The sequence below is a fragment of the Castanea sativa genome, chromosome 3 (assembly GCF_040712315.1).
Source record: "Castanea sativa cultivar Marrone di Chiusa Pesio chromosome 3, ASM4071231v1".
Classification (NCBI taxonomy): domain Eukaryota; kingdom Viridiplantae; phylum Streptophyta; class Magnoliopsida; order Fagales; family Fagaceae; genus Castanea; species Castanea sativa.
Window position 1 is genome coordinate 426,663 of NC_134015.1, and position 15,940 is coordinate 442,602.

Below are 15,940 nucleotides of genomic sequence, written 5' to 3' on the forward strand. Positions count from 1 at the left end.
TTTAAATAAATAAATAAACTAAATCAAAATAATTAATACATAAATCGAAAATAAAAACTACTAATAAAATACTTTCATGAAACAAAATACGTTTAAAATTTAAGCATAAGAAACCAAGTCATTTTACATGACAAAAAGACTAATAAATTCACTAATTAATTGAACTATCTAAAGACAATGGTGATGACAACCGGGGTAATAGAATTTTCAGCAAGTCATTTTCTCTAATTACATAGCAACAAGGGGAATCATGTCACCAACATGAACAAGCAACCAAACTATAGGAAAATTACAACTTATCCATATCAATCCTCCTCTAGATTGATGGAGTCATTGAACTTCCCATACAAAATCTTTTTCAATTCGGCCATCTGTGCAACTACAGAATCTTTCTCTTCCTCCAGTTTTTCCAAGTTCTTGCTAGTCACCTCTTTCATCTGTTCTATCTTGGCCTCCACTTCATCCTTTGACACATGGGCAAAGACTTCCCCTATTTGGAACCGAACCATATCGTCATTAGTGAGAATCAGTTCGTTGCTAGCATCCTCCAGATTTTCATTTGATTCCTTAGGGGGAAAAAAGACCATTTATTTAGAAGGGAATCATAATATTAAAAAGAACAGGACAAGTCAAATTTTCAGCATGTTGTAATCATAAATAAATGCAGGTTGAATAAATATACATTTTCACCAACATATAATCACTGCATTTAGAAAAACAAATATTTCATGCTGTAAAGAGCATTAAGGTTTGAAAGAAACAGGGAGATAAAATCTGAACGTGACAGAGCAACAAATAATGAAAATTATAAACTGATTAGTAACACATCTGTAGCCAAATCATTCCACTTCACCTTTTCATCTAATGATTATAGTTTCACTTTCCTCTCAATACCATGTCATGTCACAATGGGATGTCCAACTGTAAAATGTAGAAAATGGAGGCAATCCTTGCCCCTTGATAATACGCAAAAAAGTGCAACAAAATTAGAAACAAGATATGTGGTTCTAGCGAAAGGATCTTATTGTCAAATAATTAATATTCAGAAAGGTTTGTTTGTTATTATTTGTAGGCACTGCTGATTGTTTTTTCACAATCTTGGAGTCTTTGGGATCATGCAGAAAAAGGTGAATAAGGTGCTGGGTGGTTGGAGGGGAGGTGAAGGTTATTCTGTGGTGAAAGAAGACAAACAGTTACATCCTGCTTTTCCAGCACTACTGCCACAAAAGGCACGACTTCATGGGGAACCCAAAGCTCATAAACAAACAAGTTCAGGTAAATCTATACATTCGGAAAGAACAGGGATTTTAGGGAGGAGCCATTGCCTTCAATGAAGCAGATATCAGATAAGGGAGCCTTACTAGCAGGGTGAACTTTGAGTTGATCTATGGCTTCAGAAGACAAAGTTGTGTCACCAAACATGTCATGCAAAGTAAAGCTGTGCAGCCACATCAGAATCAAAATCAAGATCCACAACACAAGAGAGGAGGAATAATAATTTTACTGCAAAATGTTTATAAACTAACATGACAAGGAATGTAATTGGTGCCCACTTCAACAATATAATAAATGAGTATTTTAATAATTTTTGTGATTGGCTACTCATCAATTTGTAAGTCGATATAGTAAAATTTGTATTATCGATAACATTGCTCATAAGAAATAGAGGAAAAATCTTGATTCTGTTATCATGCAAAGGAAGAATCGTGAGAACAAAAAGAGGGGGGGGGGGGGGTTACAAAGCAGAAGAAAGCTCTCCTTCCATTCAACAGACATTATGTTGACATCACAAACATGTTAAAAGAGCGATTTAAATATGCCTTCCCTGAGACCATGGGAGCTTGATGTTACAAATTATAATACTAAATATGCTTTACATGGAAATGGCAAATCATCCACTATATAATGTAGACATAAATAAAAGATTCAAAGACTTGCAGGTGATGACCCAACTACCAGTAGCTTCTGCGTCAACATAGCGTTTTGACTCGCCACATGGAGTTGGAACTAAAAATGAGTGACAAAGATTACTAAAAATAGCTGAAAGCTGATGGGGTACGTCTTCTGAAGAGGAACTCGAGTTCCTTGAAATCAAGTACCATTCATTTTGCGTTCATTATATTAGTTGTAGTGGTTGCCGCCAGGAAGTAGGTGTATGTAATAAGTATGGAACTTGGTACTCGAGTTTCAAGAACTCGAGTACTGTGTTAGAAGTACCCGAGTCCAGTACGCTTGAGTATGGCTCGGGTATAATAATAAAATGTGTACAATCATACAAATTAGTACTCGAGTTTATAAGACTCGAGTACTGTGTTACCAGTACCCGAGTCCAGTGAACTCGAGTAAGGCTCGAGTGAATTTACTTACAAATCATCTAGAGTCTCGCGAGGTTTTTTTTTTTTTTTTTTAATGCAAGTCTCGAGTTTATAGAGGTTTTTTTTGTTTTTGTTTTTTGGTACTCTCGAGTTTATAGAAGTATGAATAAACGGATGTCATTTTCAATAAATATATGTATCACAGAGATCACTTATTAAAACGAATTGGTAACTCTTTCAAGGCAACTCAACTGGTACCACTTTAAATTATATCTTACAAACTTTAGCACTATGCTCTGGTTCTAACAAGCTTGTACGCACTGTACCAAAAAAAAAATGAAAAAAAAAACCCCAAAAACAAAAAACCTCGTATGCACTGCACTTTATGTAATGTGATTAATTACCTCCGATCTGTGGTCATTATATTTGAAGTTACAATTAGATCTTGAATGTCAGAAAGGGGCCAAGGATGAGGATTAACACTATGGGACAAGCATAAAGCAGAATAAAGAGTTTAAATGCTATTAACAAGTAACCATTGTCATGCACAGAAGTGGATTCCTTCAATGGAGATGCTCTCTCAACACTAGCTCTCATAGGCCACTGCTTTATGGGACGATTGACCAGTGATCTTGGATTTTCCCTAGGAATGAAAAGAGCATCTGCCTTTGGTGTGTTTCTTCATCATCACTAAAGAATGGAACCTATATACAAAAAGTACCAATTAACATAACACACTGCATAGCTAGGTTATAATCGTTTTAAAACAAAGATTAAGTTTAACAGAAGCATCATTCTCTCCTTTGGCCCATCATTCTTAGTATGCTATTTCCTCGCAGGCAACCTAATCCGCCTTTGTGACAGGTGTCGAGAAGTCAATAAGGATGATATACGGACAGGAGCAGGTTTATCAACAACTTGATTGACCAAAAACTGGAGTGGACCCAAAGCTAAAGGACAGGGAAGTAGAAGCCCCAAAAGCAGGAGTGCTTGCAGCACCAAATGCAGACGTTGTGGCACCAAAAGCTGGAGTAGTTGAAGCACCAAATGCAGGAGCGCTTGAGGCACCAAATGCAGGAGTGCTCAAGGCACCGAATGCAGGTGTGCTTGAGGAACCAAATATAGGGCTGCTTGAAGCTCCAAATGCTCCGCCAGATCCAAATACAGGAGCATTTGACACGCCAAATGCAGTCCCTGTGCTGCCAAATGCAGGAGTTGTTGCTGAACCAAAGGCTAGAGCGCTTGTAGCACCGAAGGCTGGGGTGCTTGCAGCACCAAATGCAGGAGTGCTGGTTGACCCAAAAGCTGGAGTACTACTTGCACCAAATGCAGATTGACTTGTCGCACCAAAAGGTGTGGTGGAACCAAACATACTACTTCCAAATGCTGGCTGTGATTGTTGATTTGTGCTTCCAAAGGGACTTGTTTGAGTAGTAGTGGACCCAAAGCCTCCAAAAGGCTTCTGACCAAAAACAGATGACCCTATAGCAATAGGAGAGAGCTATCAGTTCAGATAAAATCTTAAAAGAAAAAAAGTGAACAAGTTGAGTTCATAAAAAGTACTTTTGTATATAAGACATCCACCTACTTAAGAGAAATATTATTAGCTTCTCTATAATCTAACCTATATAGTCAATTGCAGAGAATGATCATTTAAAGTACTTCTTGTGGTCAAGAAGGGAGGAATATGAGTGCAGGGAGAAAAAAGAAAAACAAAAAAGGGAAGCATCCATTTACTCAACAGTTGATAAATATAAACTAAAAGCAAATCCAATTGATGTCTTAGTTATTATTTTGTGATCTGTTCAAATTCCTTTCCCTCATCTCTTCATACCCTTATCCCATATAATTGTCTTCCAAAGTAATTCCATTATATTTACTTATCAAAAAAAAAAAAGTAATTACATATATTCAAGATAGAAAAAATGACCAAATAATACAATAAAAACCATAAAGCTGACATATAACTTGTCTAGCAAGGAGAGAAGTACAAGAGACATGATATCCTACAAAGCAAGTGAGGAGTTAGGGTGTGACAAAACGGAATCAAAGAAGACCCCAATGCAACCAGATGGTGGGTCCCAAATTTGTATGTTTTTAGTGTATTTTTCTTTTGGTTTGAATTGCACCCAAGTAATAAAAATAAAAATAAAAATAAAAAAGCCATAGGCCATTTAATGAAATAAACACATTAATATAAATTCAAGGTAGGCCCTTCTTGTTATACTAAATAATAATTTAATAACATGTACACATGCCATAATCACATGCTCTTAGTGAATATAGACAATTATACAAATCTGCAAGCCTTTGTATTTCCTGTTAAATTTTAATTAAAAATCACTACCAAATAGAGCTTCCTTTGAACCAAAGACTGAGTTACATGCCTAAAAAAAATGAAAGACCACAAACATAAGCCTAACATTTGCAAACATTAACAAACCTATTTTTTTTTTTATAAGTAATGTAAATATTGCCCATATCATAAAAAAGAGTCACCCAAGTATACAGGAAGAATACAGATAGGGATAGAGTAGAAACAAGAATAAACCCCAAAGTACATCAGAGTACCTCATCGACACATAAACGAGATGGTTCCTTTGCCGGTTCTAGGACGCCTTTTATTAACGACCTCAAACCTTTCTCTGCAGATATAAGATAAGGTTGATAACCATCTGCTTCTAGGACAATCTAATAAAATTGAAAGTGCCATATCAAAAGCAAAGCACCTGAAAACATTACAAGTCAAAAACAGAACAAAAGGAGAATGAAATAAGAAAAAGAGACTCTACCCTTTTGACATTGTTTATGTCGAAATGCCTGTCCAAGGGGAGCTGCTTATTCCTGTTAGGAAAATTTCCCTTAAATCTAGCAACAACTTTCCACCCACTACCCTGCAAAGAAAATTTGTGAAAAGAACTAAGTATTTGTGGTAGGACACCATTCTTGCAACAGTACACATCAGCGGCAGTGTATTTGTAAAATTGAACATCAAAATTTCAAGATCATGACGTACAAAGAAGTGGCAGAAAAACAACAGATCAAAGAACCATCCCTATGCACAGTAGAAATCAGGATAACAGATTTGTACCAATTAAAATAATGCAATGCCAGGATTACTGTTAGGCCTAAAGGAAGTCAAATGGTAACCATACGTTAACTTGAACAGCAGTTTGATATTTGAGCAAACACTCTTATTAGGCTGTAAAAATATCTAACAAGGAGGATGCATTTTTCCCAATTTTAGACACATATACTAGGCCTTTGGCATGATAACCAGTTGGAGATATGTACATTCTTCCTTATGTGTCATTTGGCAAATATTTTGCATTACTGACATAAGATTATAAAGAGCTATAATTGAAAGAAACTACTGACCTCACCGCCTGTGATATGTAGGAGAAATTTGTCCTCAAATTCACGGCACAGTTGCAAGGCTATAGCTCTTGTACCTTCAGCACTATTAACCATTTGTTCACCAAGTCTAACTAATTCATCCTGAACAAATTGAGACTTCCCCTGAAGACTGCAGTATTGTCAAAAGGATGAAAGTATCAATAAAGTGATGAAGGTTCCAAAACTCCAGTTACAAATAAAAACTATAGACAATAAAAACCAATCGTAAGTACACCCATTCATAAGCTTTTTAACTAGATTGGTTTTAGAATCAGAATGATCCAGATCCACCAAACTTTAAAAAGAGAAAGTGGCAGTGTAACTATGCAACTACAGAACAAAAATTAGCTCTTCATAACAGACCTGTCTCATAAAAGGTTTAAGGGTACATAGAAAAAGAAATAATTCCATGTGCTTTGTCATTTAGCTTGCTGACCCAAATATCTAGGAAGTATCTGAGAAAAGACTCTGAGAAGCAGGAAAGAACTTCAAATTTGATAACTCACCTCTCAACTAGGCTAGCTTGCCCCTTGTAAACGATGATGATAAATAAATAAGTAATAAATCCTAGTTTAGCTAGCATTTAGTAACATATGAGCTAATGAAAATAGAAAACTATCTACAAATCATAATTGAAACCCAACTTCAATCTGGTCGTCTGCATATTGTAACAATATATGCACAACGGTACTAGTCTGTACATGCTGGATAACATTAATAGAATGTTATTTATCACAAAGATCATCCATAAAATTCTCACCACTATTCTTCCAAGACAGTCTTCCCGGAGAAACAAAAGCAAAAGGAAACAAAAACAAAGTAGACATACTTTATCAATGTAACAGATTTTAGCAAAAGCAGCACAACTATAATAAACTAAAGTACTGAACAATCCTCGCCCCAATCTAGAAATTATTAACAGTTATTCAAAATAATCTATTCATTTCCAGAAAAGGAAAAGTATCAAAAACAAAAATAAACTTAGCTACAAAATTGTATGCAGCAATGAAAAAAAAGAACAGAGAACAGTTATGACAAACTTCTATCTTAACTGAACTTTAACTTCATGGACAGAAGATCAAGAGCAGATGAAGGGGAAAAACTTACCCAGAAAGAAGATTTGGCAGTTAAGAATCCGGCCAGCAAGGGCCTCCACCAAAGCTACTCTACCCAGCTTGCTTTGAGGAGCTCCAGTCAAAATAGATTTTAAACTTTCACTCTCAGCTCGCCAAGCAGTTTCTAAAGAATTCTCAGAACCAGCACCAGACTGTGCTGAAGCTATAGAAACAGATTGACCAATTAAAGCAACCCAAGGGATATCAGATGTCTTCGGTGGTCCCTGATTCAGTAGGGGAGCCTGAACAGCTGCAAGTGCTTTTGGTTCTGAAGCTGCTTGATCAATTTTACTAATAATGCCAACCGTTCTAGTGCCTACAGTCAACCCAGAAATAAAAGGGGATAAAAATAAAAACTAATAAAATATCATCAAAAAAGGATGTGCAAAAGAGAACAAACTTGAAATAAATGAAGAATGTTTTTTAAAGAAATTAGAAAATGCAAGGTTAACAATATAAAAACCCACTTTCTGCATCAAATTCCTTCACTATTTTAAGGGCTCGAGACAATGAAAGTTCTGGCGCCTGAGTTGCAGGAATTACAACTAGCAAAATAGCATCATTGTGTTCAACATATTCGCTGATCTGAATAAAATAAGTAGAAAAGAAATAATTATTTAAATGAAGTTCCAAGGGAACCTTAAAAATTGAATATTCATCAGAAGCATTATTAAAAACAACTATACCATGTTCAATCTACTCCAACAAGAATTAGCAAGGACCCAAAAAAAAATACCTTCTACTAAATTCGAAACAAAAGAGAAGACCACTTACAGCCACTCACCATTGAATCATCCATAATTCGTTGATCCAATCCCAGTAAGTCAATCAATTTTAATGGTGGAGCTGAGCATATAAAAGAAAGTTATTGAAGAATGCAATGTGTTGTGCAATGTGTTGTGATACAAGTACATTTGCACGCATAAGTATCCACATACACATACATAAAGAGTCGTATAGTCAGATATATGTAAGTACATACTACATGCTTATCTATAGATATACATGTGTTACATATGCATAGGATGTACACGTGTGTGTGTGTGTACACAAACAACTAGCATTCATCCTATATGAGCTATGCGCTTCAACGAGGGAATACTCTGGTTCTAACCAAGAGTGAAGAGTGGTCACAATATCTAACTCAATGCGACAGAGAGCAGTCAACCATTCAATCAGATTCAGAAAACAACTACCCTAGTGGCACACTCATAACAACAAAAACAACAACAACAATCAAGCCTCAATCCCAAAATTTTTGGGGTCAACAAGAGATCCTCAATACACGAGTCAGGATTGACCACATGATAATCATTCTCTCAAAAACAAAACGAAAAACCGAGCTAATGATATTACACATTTTATGTTTGGTTGTATAAAAATCCATTTTACATTTTTGAAATCTTTACTCTCACACTAAAGATTCCAAAACATTTCCATATCGCAATCTCTACTAGCTTACAACAAACACACACACACACACACATAAAGCTTCAGAAAGCCACTGGATCACAACTTTGTGGAATTCTGATTGTAGTATTGTACAAGGTATCCAATGGAGCAAGAAATAGGAAGAAAGGAAAACCTCAAGTAGATACTTAATCAAATGAAACACCATCTTACGTATCATTTTATTGAGAAAATAGCCAAAGGAAGGTATAACATAGAAGACCTGAGAAGCAGCAGAGGATTCTGCATTTTTAGGGTCAACCCAGCTCACAGTTGGGGCATTTTTGTCAAGCTTAAATTGTGGGTTCGACATTTTCTGCTTTGAGTATTCTGCACATGCATTGTTATGATACTCAATGAAAGCAAATCCACGGTATCTGCTGGAATTATGTGGGTCCTGTATAGGTCAATAAGATGCAATGAATACCAATAATAGATTGAGTCAAAAATGAAGAATAGTGGCAATAGTTTTCAATTACAGATTTTTCTATGAAAGTAAGCATTAAATTTAGAATAAGGAATATAAGCAATGATGACCCTTAAAAAAAAAAAAAAAATTGATAGAAAATTACAAGTATTGTCAACAGTTCCACAGAAATGACTCCAGGCCCAATCTCTGTTACAGCCTTCTTCATATCTGCCTCACCCCAATTTCTGGGAACATTACCAATGAAAAACCGATGCTTTGCTTGAGATGCTGAACACTTTACCTTTTTTCCCTGGCAAAGAAAGAGGGTGTTAGCAGAAAAGTTGATCCTATGAGAAGTTGAAAGTAAGACACGCCGACAGCTATACAGAAATTCTCCAAAATCAACCTCAAACACACAAAAATAAAATATCATTAAAAAATTGAATGCATGATGGTTCATTTACAAATTAGTGGCGCACGCACAGCAAAATTCTGATTTAATAAGCCATGGATGGGACTATTGAAAGGAGAAAATCATCAACAAGAAGTGCACTTAAATTACCTTTAATTCAGAATTATTTAACTCCTCAATGGCCCTAGAAGCCAACTCCTTGGTTCTGAGGGTCACAAAAGCATAAGCCTTGGTCCCACCAGAAAGGTGGAAACAATAAGAGGCCAAAAGGAGTTGCAGAGTAAGAACAGAACTATAATTTTAGCCTTCAAAGAAAGAGATGAAGAAATCCACAGTTACCTTGTAAAAAGCAGATGCATCATCTGTTTGAGCATTTCTGCCATCTCTTTGCATCAAGATTTATTATTGAGTCAGCTTCGAGGTTTGTAATAACAACCTTGAAACAAATAAAGGACAAGTTGCAACATGAGTGGGAAAATATTCTAGAGATAGCTCAAAACAAGATACAAACCTTGAGCAGATGTAGCACGACCATTGTACGGGGTGCTGCTTTGTTTAGTTCTTCTCTTATGTGATTCTCTCGTAGTGTGATCCAAATTTATTATACTATTGTCACTGTAGCACAAGAAAAGGCATATAATGATAACAATACGGCATAGATCATGCACTTTATTTTAATCAATGCCCATTACACACCCTGCACAAAAGCATACCTTCTAGTTAAAAGCCTTTGCGAATTGACTATCGAAAATCATCCCCGTTTTCTTCCCCTCACTGGTTCCTTGACTAGTCTCACCTTGCCTGAAAAGAACACAAGTAAATACTAATAATCAAATCATTTCACCGTAAAGAGATGTATATGTAATCGGTATTAGATCGATATATAGTACCATGTCCAGTCTCATAGTTAGGAAGATGTGTCCGTGTCCGTTGCGGCCTTCGCGGCCGATCCTTAATGTGTGAAGCCTCTGGTGGGGGGGGGGGTATCTCTGTCTGGAATGGTGTTAGGGGTGGGTAGCCTAGCGGTGGGCATGCATCTCATCTCATCTCTACCATGTACATTTACGGGGGCAATGCCGGTAGTCGGTGGGGGAGATGTACAGGTGGTGGGCAATAGAGATGTAGAGGATGTGGGTGGGTAGGTATCATCACGAACCATGGATGGGGACCGACATGTCTCCACATGGGCAAACGTATAGGATGGACCCGTATCATCATGTGCCATGAGCCCATGTCATAACTAGTGTCGAAACACATCTCATCTGCTGTCTGACTTGCCTCGTCCATGGTGTGGTCATGCACGGGTGTGTGACACCCCCCAGATGTGTGACGACGACCAGTTGTGGGACGCCAACTAGATGTATGACGCTGATTAGATTGACGACGTCCATGCCCTTGACGTCCACCTGCTTGCCGACCACACCCTACAGCCGATTCACTTGTGTAGCCCGTAATGCGTGCATCGTCCAAGGTCAACTGACCGATCTCTTCAACAGATTGCAAGGCATTAATACATTCGGTGTAGATCTCGAACCTTGGTTCGCATTTCGCCATAATCCTCAACTGTGATTCAACCTGTCACAAGTATACAAGAGTAGTGTTAGAAACTTACCAAAGTTTGAAGGTTGTACATTTATAACATAACAGTCGTTGTAAACTTACCAAAGTGTCCCAGTACGAGGTCTCTTTTGTAATATGCCGAACAGTGATGGGAGGATACCACACCATATACTCATCATTGTAGCTCATTACCCCATGAAAGGGCGGTGCTTTGGCAATTGTGGTGTGCACAGCCCATCTAGCAATATGCGTGGCATGTTCTGCAGCCCAGTTTTTTTCTTGCTTGCCCTAGAGTGTTATCTTATGGAGTTCAATTGAAGTATCGACATTGACCGGTACGTTCTGCTTCATTCCAAACTGTTGGAGAACACGTTCGGGATGATGGCCTTCAACCACCCAAAAATGTATAAGCAGCACGATGGACCTCCATATGTCTTGGCCTACCGTACAATATGCAGGCAGGGAACCCAAATAATCTCTATATGGCTCCCAGATAATCTACAATGATCCAACAGATGCAAACAACCGTATTAACAATATAATTAGAAAAAATGTGTAACGAATGTGAACAATACATGGCAACAATGTTTAACTTTAAAAGGTATTAGGTTTATTCATTTCAAAGCGAATTGTAAGTACAACAACTATATGCCAAAGCGGTTCCCACTTGTAAAGGTCGATACCTGATTTGGCCGTAGCGAAGGAAGCGACACACGATAGGTGCGTAGGACGTGCATTGGATGTTCAGTTGTTATCTTAGCCCCTTTCCATTTAGCAAACAACACAGACATAACCTTCATATTAGTTACTTACATAATTCCCATGCGAAAAAGTTAATGCGGAAATGTAAAACGGTAACTAGCTAAGATCTTACATACATGATAGCAAGTGGACTTGGGGCCAGTGCCTGGTGTGGATGCCTTATCACATGACATATGTGTGAAAACCTCAACCACGCCCACAACTGCACTAACAGCAGTGCACCGCCAATTTGCTTAGCTGGCTTCTCTGATGCCTTACAGAGGTGTCTATATAGCCAACTTAGTGCTACACTACCCCAACTATAATTTTTTCCGTTGCTAATTGGATTGAAAAATTGTAGATACATAATTGAGAGCCATTCGCTAGACTTGTCCATAAACAACATACTACCCAACATTTGGAGTATGTAAAATCGAGCACATTGCTGCACACGCACCTCAATGGTGTCAATAGGAAGAGGGTTGATAAACTGCTCCTCGAGCCATTTGGCTTTTATCCTCGGCCCTTCCAACATTGCAGTGTTCTTTTTCATACCGACTGGTCTTTCCGGTGGACGGGGGGTACCTAGCAAATCAATGCATAAGTCACGCCAACGCTCCATATGGGTAAATCCCACCACCGGCAAGCCATGTATAGGTACCCCCATTATGACCTCTATGTCTTGTAGCGTGATGGTCATCTCACCGTATGGCAAGTGGAATGAGTGCGTCTCTGGCCGCCACCTCTCCACTAAGGCCATGATCAGTGCATGGTCAAGGTCCATATATGGGACCCGAAGTAGCCCATTTAACCCCGCATCTTTGATATAACCGGCAAACCGTGGATCTAACTCACCTTCAAACAGACCTTTCTCTCGGTGACAACAAGTTAGTAGACTGGACACTTCCTGCAAACAGAGTAGCTTAGTATTTATAATAACATTCACTAAGCATGTAATAATTACGCTTCAAACTTATATTGACTACGATTTTGGACAAGTGCATACCTCGCCTTCCAAAGGAGCATCCCAAAGCAAACTTGAAAAATGCACATCCTGCCTCGTCAAGACAGTCTGTATAGAGGGTCCCGCTTGATGTGGGTCCATATCTGGCATAAATTAAAAGTGATTAAAGGCCCATTAAGTGACTACTGGCCCATTAGGTCAAATGCAAAGCATAAAGTTTCTTCTTCTTCTTCTTCTTATTTATTTATTTTTAATTATAAACATATTTAACTGAAAATGACAATAATATATATATCTAATGTAGCCTTCACTCATATCATAAGAAAAAACGAATTACACTTTAGAATGTTAAGTAGTCTAAGCATCCTACTCATTATTCAACAACATCAACCCCCAAAAAAATTTAGGCTCAGCTATTACATTAAGGTCATCCTAGATCTAAATCATATTCTACATTGGAAATAGCCCTTTCAGATTTGGCAAAACCTTTTTCAAAATAACATTGTGAGTTTTTTTTATAAAAGTAAACTTGTCAATGATAGATTTGACAATGTAAACTTGTCTCAAAAGAGGAAAACAATGCATCGTTCCCACATCAACAAATTACAGGGAACATACATTGTTTTTGGGTAAAAATGCATGCATTTGCTCAACAAAAGTGTTCAGGGCAACAAATTTCACAGAGTATGTGCTTTGTGAACTGTTATCCCACAAAAGTCACGATCATATGTTTCCTAATGAAATAGCTTGGTCTTTCTAGTTTGTACTATAGTCTAATGAATCATGGATGTTTGATGATCCAAGCAACAGCAAAAATTTCCAAAAAATCTAAAACCCAAATGTAATAATCCACCCAAAATAATATAATTTCATTATGTAAAGGCATTTCCAAGCAACAAAGTTAGCCATATACCAAACTAAAACAACTTTCACTAAGTGGTCAGTGCAAACCCAAATGATAGAAGAGAAAAACAAAATAAAATGCAGTGGTAAAAGAAATTTCCTTATAATCCAAACACACTTTTATAAATTGTTTCCATTTGGTAGCTATGTCTGTGTCCTACAATGACTAATTGCTCTAATAACACATGAAAATGTTCATTTTAAAAAAAAAACATTCAAAAATTACACCACAAATACCCACATATACCCACAAATACCCACAAATACCCAATGCTCAAACAAATATTTAGATAAGGAGACATACCTTGTGAAGATGCAGACCGAAAGTGAGAGTAGAGACTGTGAGCAAGAGGAAGAGAACAGAGTGAGACCGGGACTGAGAGGGAGAGCGAGAGGGAGAGGGAGACTGAGAATGAGAGCGAGAGCGAGACTGAGAGGGAGATTGAGAGCGTGGGAGAGTTAGAGTGAGAGGGAGACTGAGAAAGGGAGTAAGCTAAGTGTGGGTGGGTTTTCAGAGAGTGTAAGTGTGGGTAAGGGTCGGGATTGATGGAAATGGTACTCGAGTCCAAGAAACTAGAGTACCAAGTGGAATTTTTAAATTCACAGATTGATACCCGAGTTTACTAGACTCGGGTACCACAGTATACAGTACTCGAGTCCAGTAAACTCGAGTACAAAGTGGCATTTTTTAAATCCAAAATGCCATGTTGGATTGCCACGGTAGAACTAGAAAATCTGGTACTTGAGTTTGGTGAATTCAAGTACTGGAAAAGGTGGTAGATCCCCATTTATTTTTGAAATAGTGTTTTTTGGCTAAAAATTTTGTAGAAATGTGGTATTGGGCCATTTTGGCCTTCCCTCGCGGGCCCAAATATATCAATCACAGGTTTGAAGTTGGGTCAAGCCATTGTAATGACATGGAAGTGGAAGAGAAAGACCGAAACAAAAGTAAAACCAAAGCAGTATTTTAGGGCTTGGCTACAGTTGTAAGAGAGACCTTTTTTATCTTTAAAAATGATTTAAATCATATTCATTTAACTTTAGATGTAGGTTTTTTTTTCATTTACAATCTCTTTTCTTACTTTTTGAAATACAAAACTATAATAATTTTTTTTGTCGGTAATATGGTTACCACTTAATCTTTTTTGTAATATAATTAATATTAAATTTAATTTTATCAAATTTAATTTTGAAAAACTTATTTTTACTGGCACAATTGTAACATGTGTTAGTGATTTTTTTTCCCATTTTATTAATTTCTTCATATCTAGATGAATATTTTTTTAACCAACATTTAAAAGACATGCTAAAAAACCTAATTTATCCAAAAAAAAAAAAAAAAAAACTATTATAGCTTCACTTAATCTTAGAATTTAAAATAATTTCAACATTCACAAGGAAAAATTGGTTAACTGAAAATCAAATTAATGCTATAATTTTCCACTTTAATTAATTGTAAGGCATTAGATATAAAGTGTGTGTGTGTGTATATATATATATATATCTAATTTACCTTAAATATGACTTAATATATAAACTTTTTGAATATTAGAAAAAATAAATGTTAAAAACAATTATAGGAAAATTAGAAAGAAAAAAAAAAGATGTAAACACTGATTGGCTAAACTAGAGTGTAGCAACAATAAATGCTACATTTCAACTTTTAGATATACTAATATTATGTCTGTGCAATGCATGGCTTAAGAAAAGAATTATATATAAATTTTTTAAAATATATATTGATAATGATAGTGCAAGGAAAATCAGTAGGTTGGATGCTCCGGATTTAAAAGGACCACTCGCTCTCTAATGGCCTGAAAAACAAAGGAAAACAATCAAAGGTGACCGGGATCGCCGGCCAAGAACCCTCCGATGGTAAAGTCAGTTTTCCCTCTATTTCTTTGGAGTTCCAATTTCTTGGGAAAAGTTCAACGTACCTTTCATTGGTCTGAACATGTGTTTATATAGTGTCCTAGGAGAAGTTATTGGGATTGTAACCTCTCCTGGATATCAGGAGGTCCGAGGTTCTTGAATAACTCCCATAACCACCTGATAGTTGCATTTTTTCATACAACGTTCATCGGAAGTTATGCGTAAATTGCAGAATGGTAAAGTGTACTTTAATAATTCCCGTGTACGTCCTCGTCCAGGGGTTCTCGTGTGAACGAGTCTAGTCAGGACGAGTGGTCGCCTTCAGGACGGAAGATGTGGCCTTAACTTCGTCCATGGACGGCTATGGCGTTAGCTCCCGTCTTGATGCTTTCTTCTGGACGGCTGCTGGTGTGGATGACCGTGGACGATCTGGAGTACTTCATTCCTCATTAGATAATATAATTAAATTTAATAACATATTTAGTAAAAATATTTTAAAGATTATGGCAAGTTTTAAATTTCTAAAAGCTTTTAGTAGTAAACGGCCGAGCTTTGCATAGTTTTGGTCATAAACTTATAACATAAATAATTTTATTGAGAAACACTAATTAATGATTGAAGAGAAATGCTATACCCGGTCAGACTAAGACATAACTTTTACTTATTCAAATAACAATTGAGGTGAAGTAGGGTGCGGAACAACAAATAATAATAATTATAGCATACCGGCATAATAACATTTATATTTAATTATAATGAAGCGCTTGCATCTCAAAGTTTAAAATTAATATCAACATCGAACAC

At 36.8% G+C, this 15,940-nt stretch overlaps 1 protein-coding gene across 6 annotated transcripts; it reads right to left on the reverse strand.

Annotated features, from left to right (window-relative positions):
* Positions 1-2,669: 2,669 nt before the first annotated feature.
* On the reverse strand, positions 2,670-9,783 carry LOC142629792 (uncharacterized). 6 transcript variants are annotated; one of them, XM_075803831.1, is made up of 11 exons: positions 9,608-9,783; positions 9,436-9,532; positions 9,247-9,324; positions 8,848-8,994; positions 8,499-8,672; positions 7,294-7,411; positions 6,819-7,142; positions 5,702-5,841; positions 5,108-5,209; positions 4,887-4,960; positions 2,670-3,797 (listed from the first exon to the last, which is right to left on the reverse strand). In XM_075803831.1, exons 2-8 carry the CDS (start codon positions 9,487-9,489, stop codon positions 5,804-5,806), a joined length of 933 nt encoding a protein of 310 aa, XP_075659946.1. In that variant the 5' UTR covers positions 9,490-9,532; positions 9,608-9,783; the 3' UTR covers positions 2,670-3,797; positions 4,887-4,960; positions 5,108-5,209; positions 5,702-5,803. The 6 variants fall into 6 exon arrangements, with proteins under 6 accessions (XP_075659946.1, XP_075659945.1, XP_075659944.1 ...); XM_075803830.1 differs by having other exon boundaries at positions 4,887-5,006; XM_075803829.1 differs by having other exon boundaries at positions 5,694-5,841.
* Between the last annotated feature and the right edge of the window lie 6,157 nt (positions 9,784-15,940).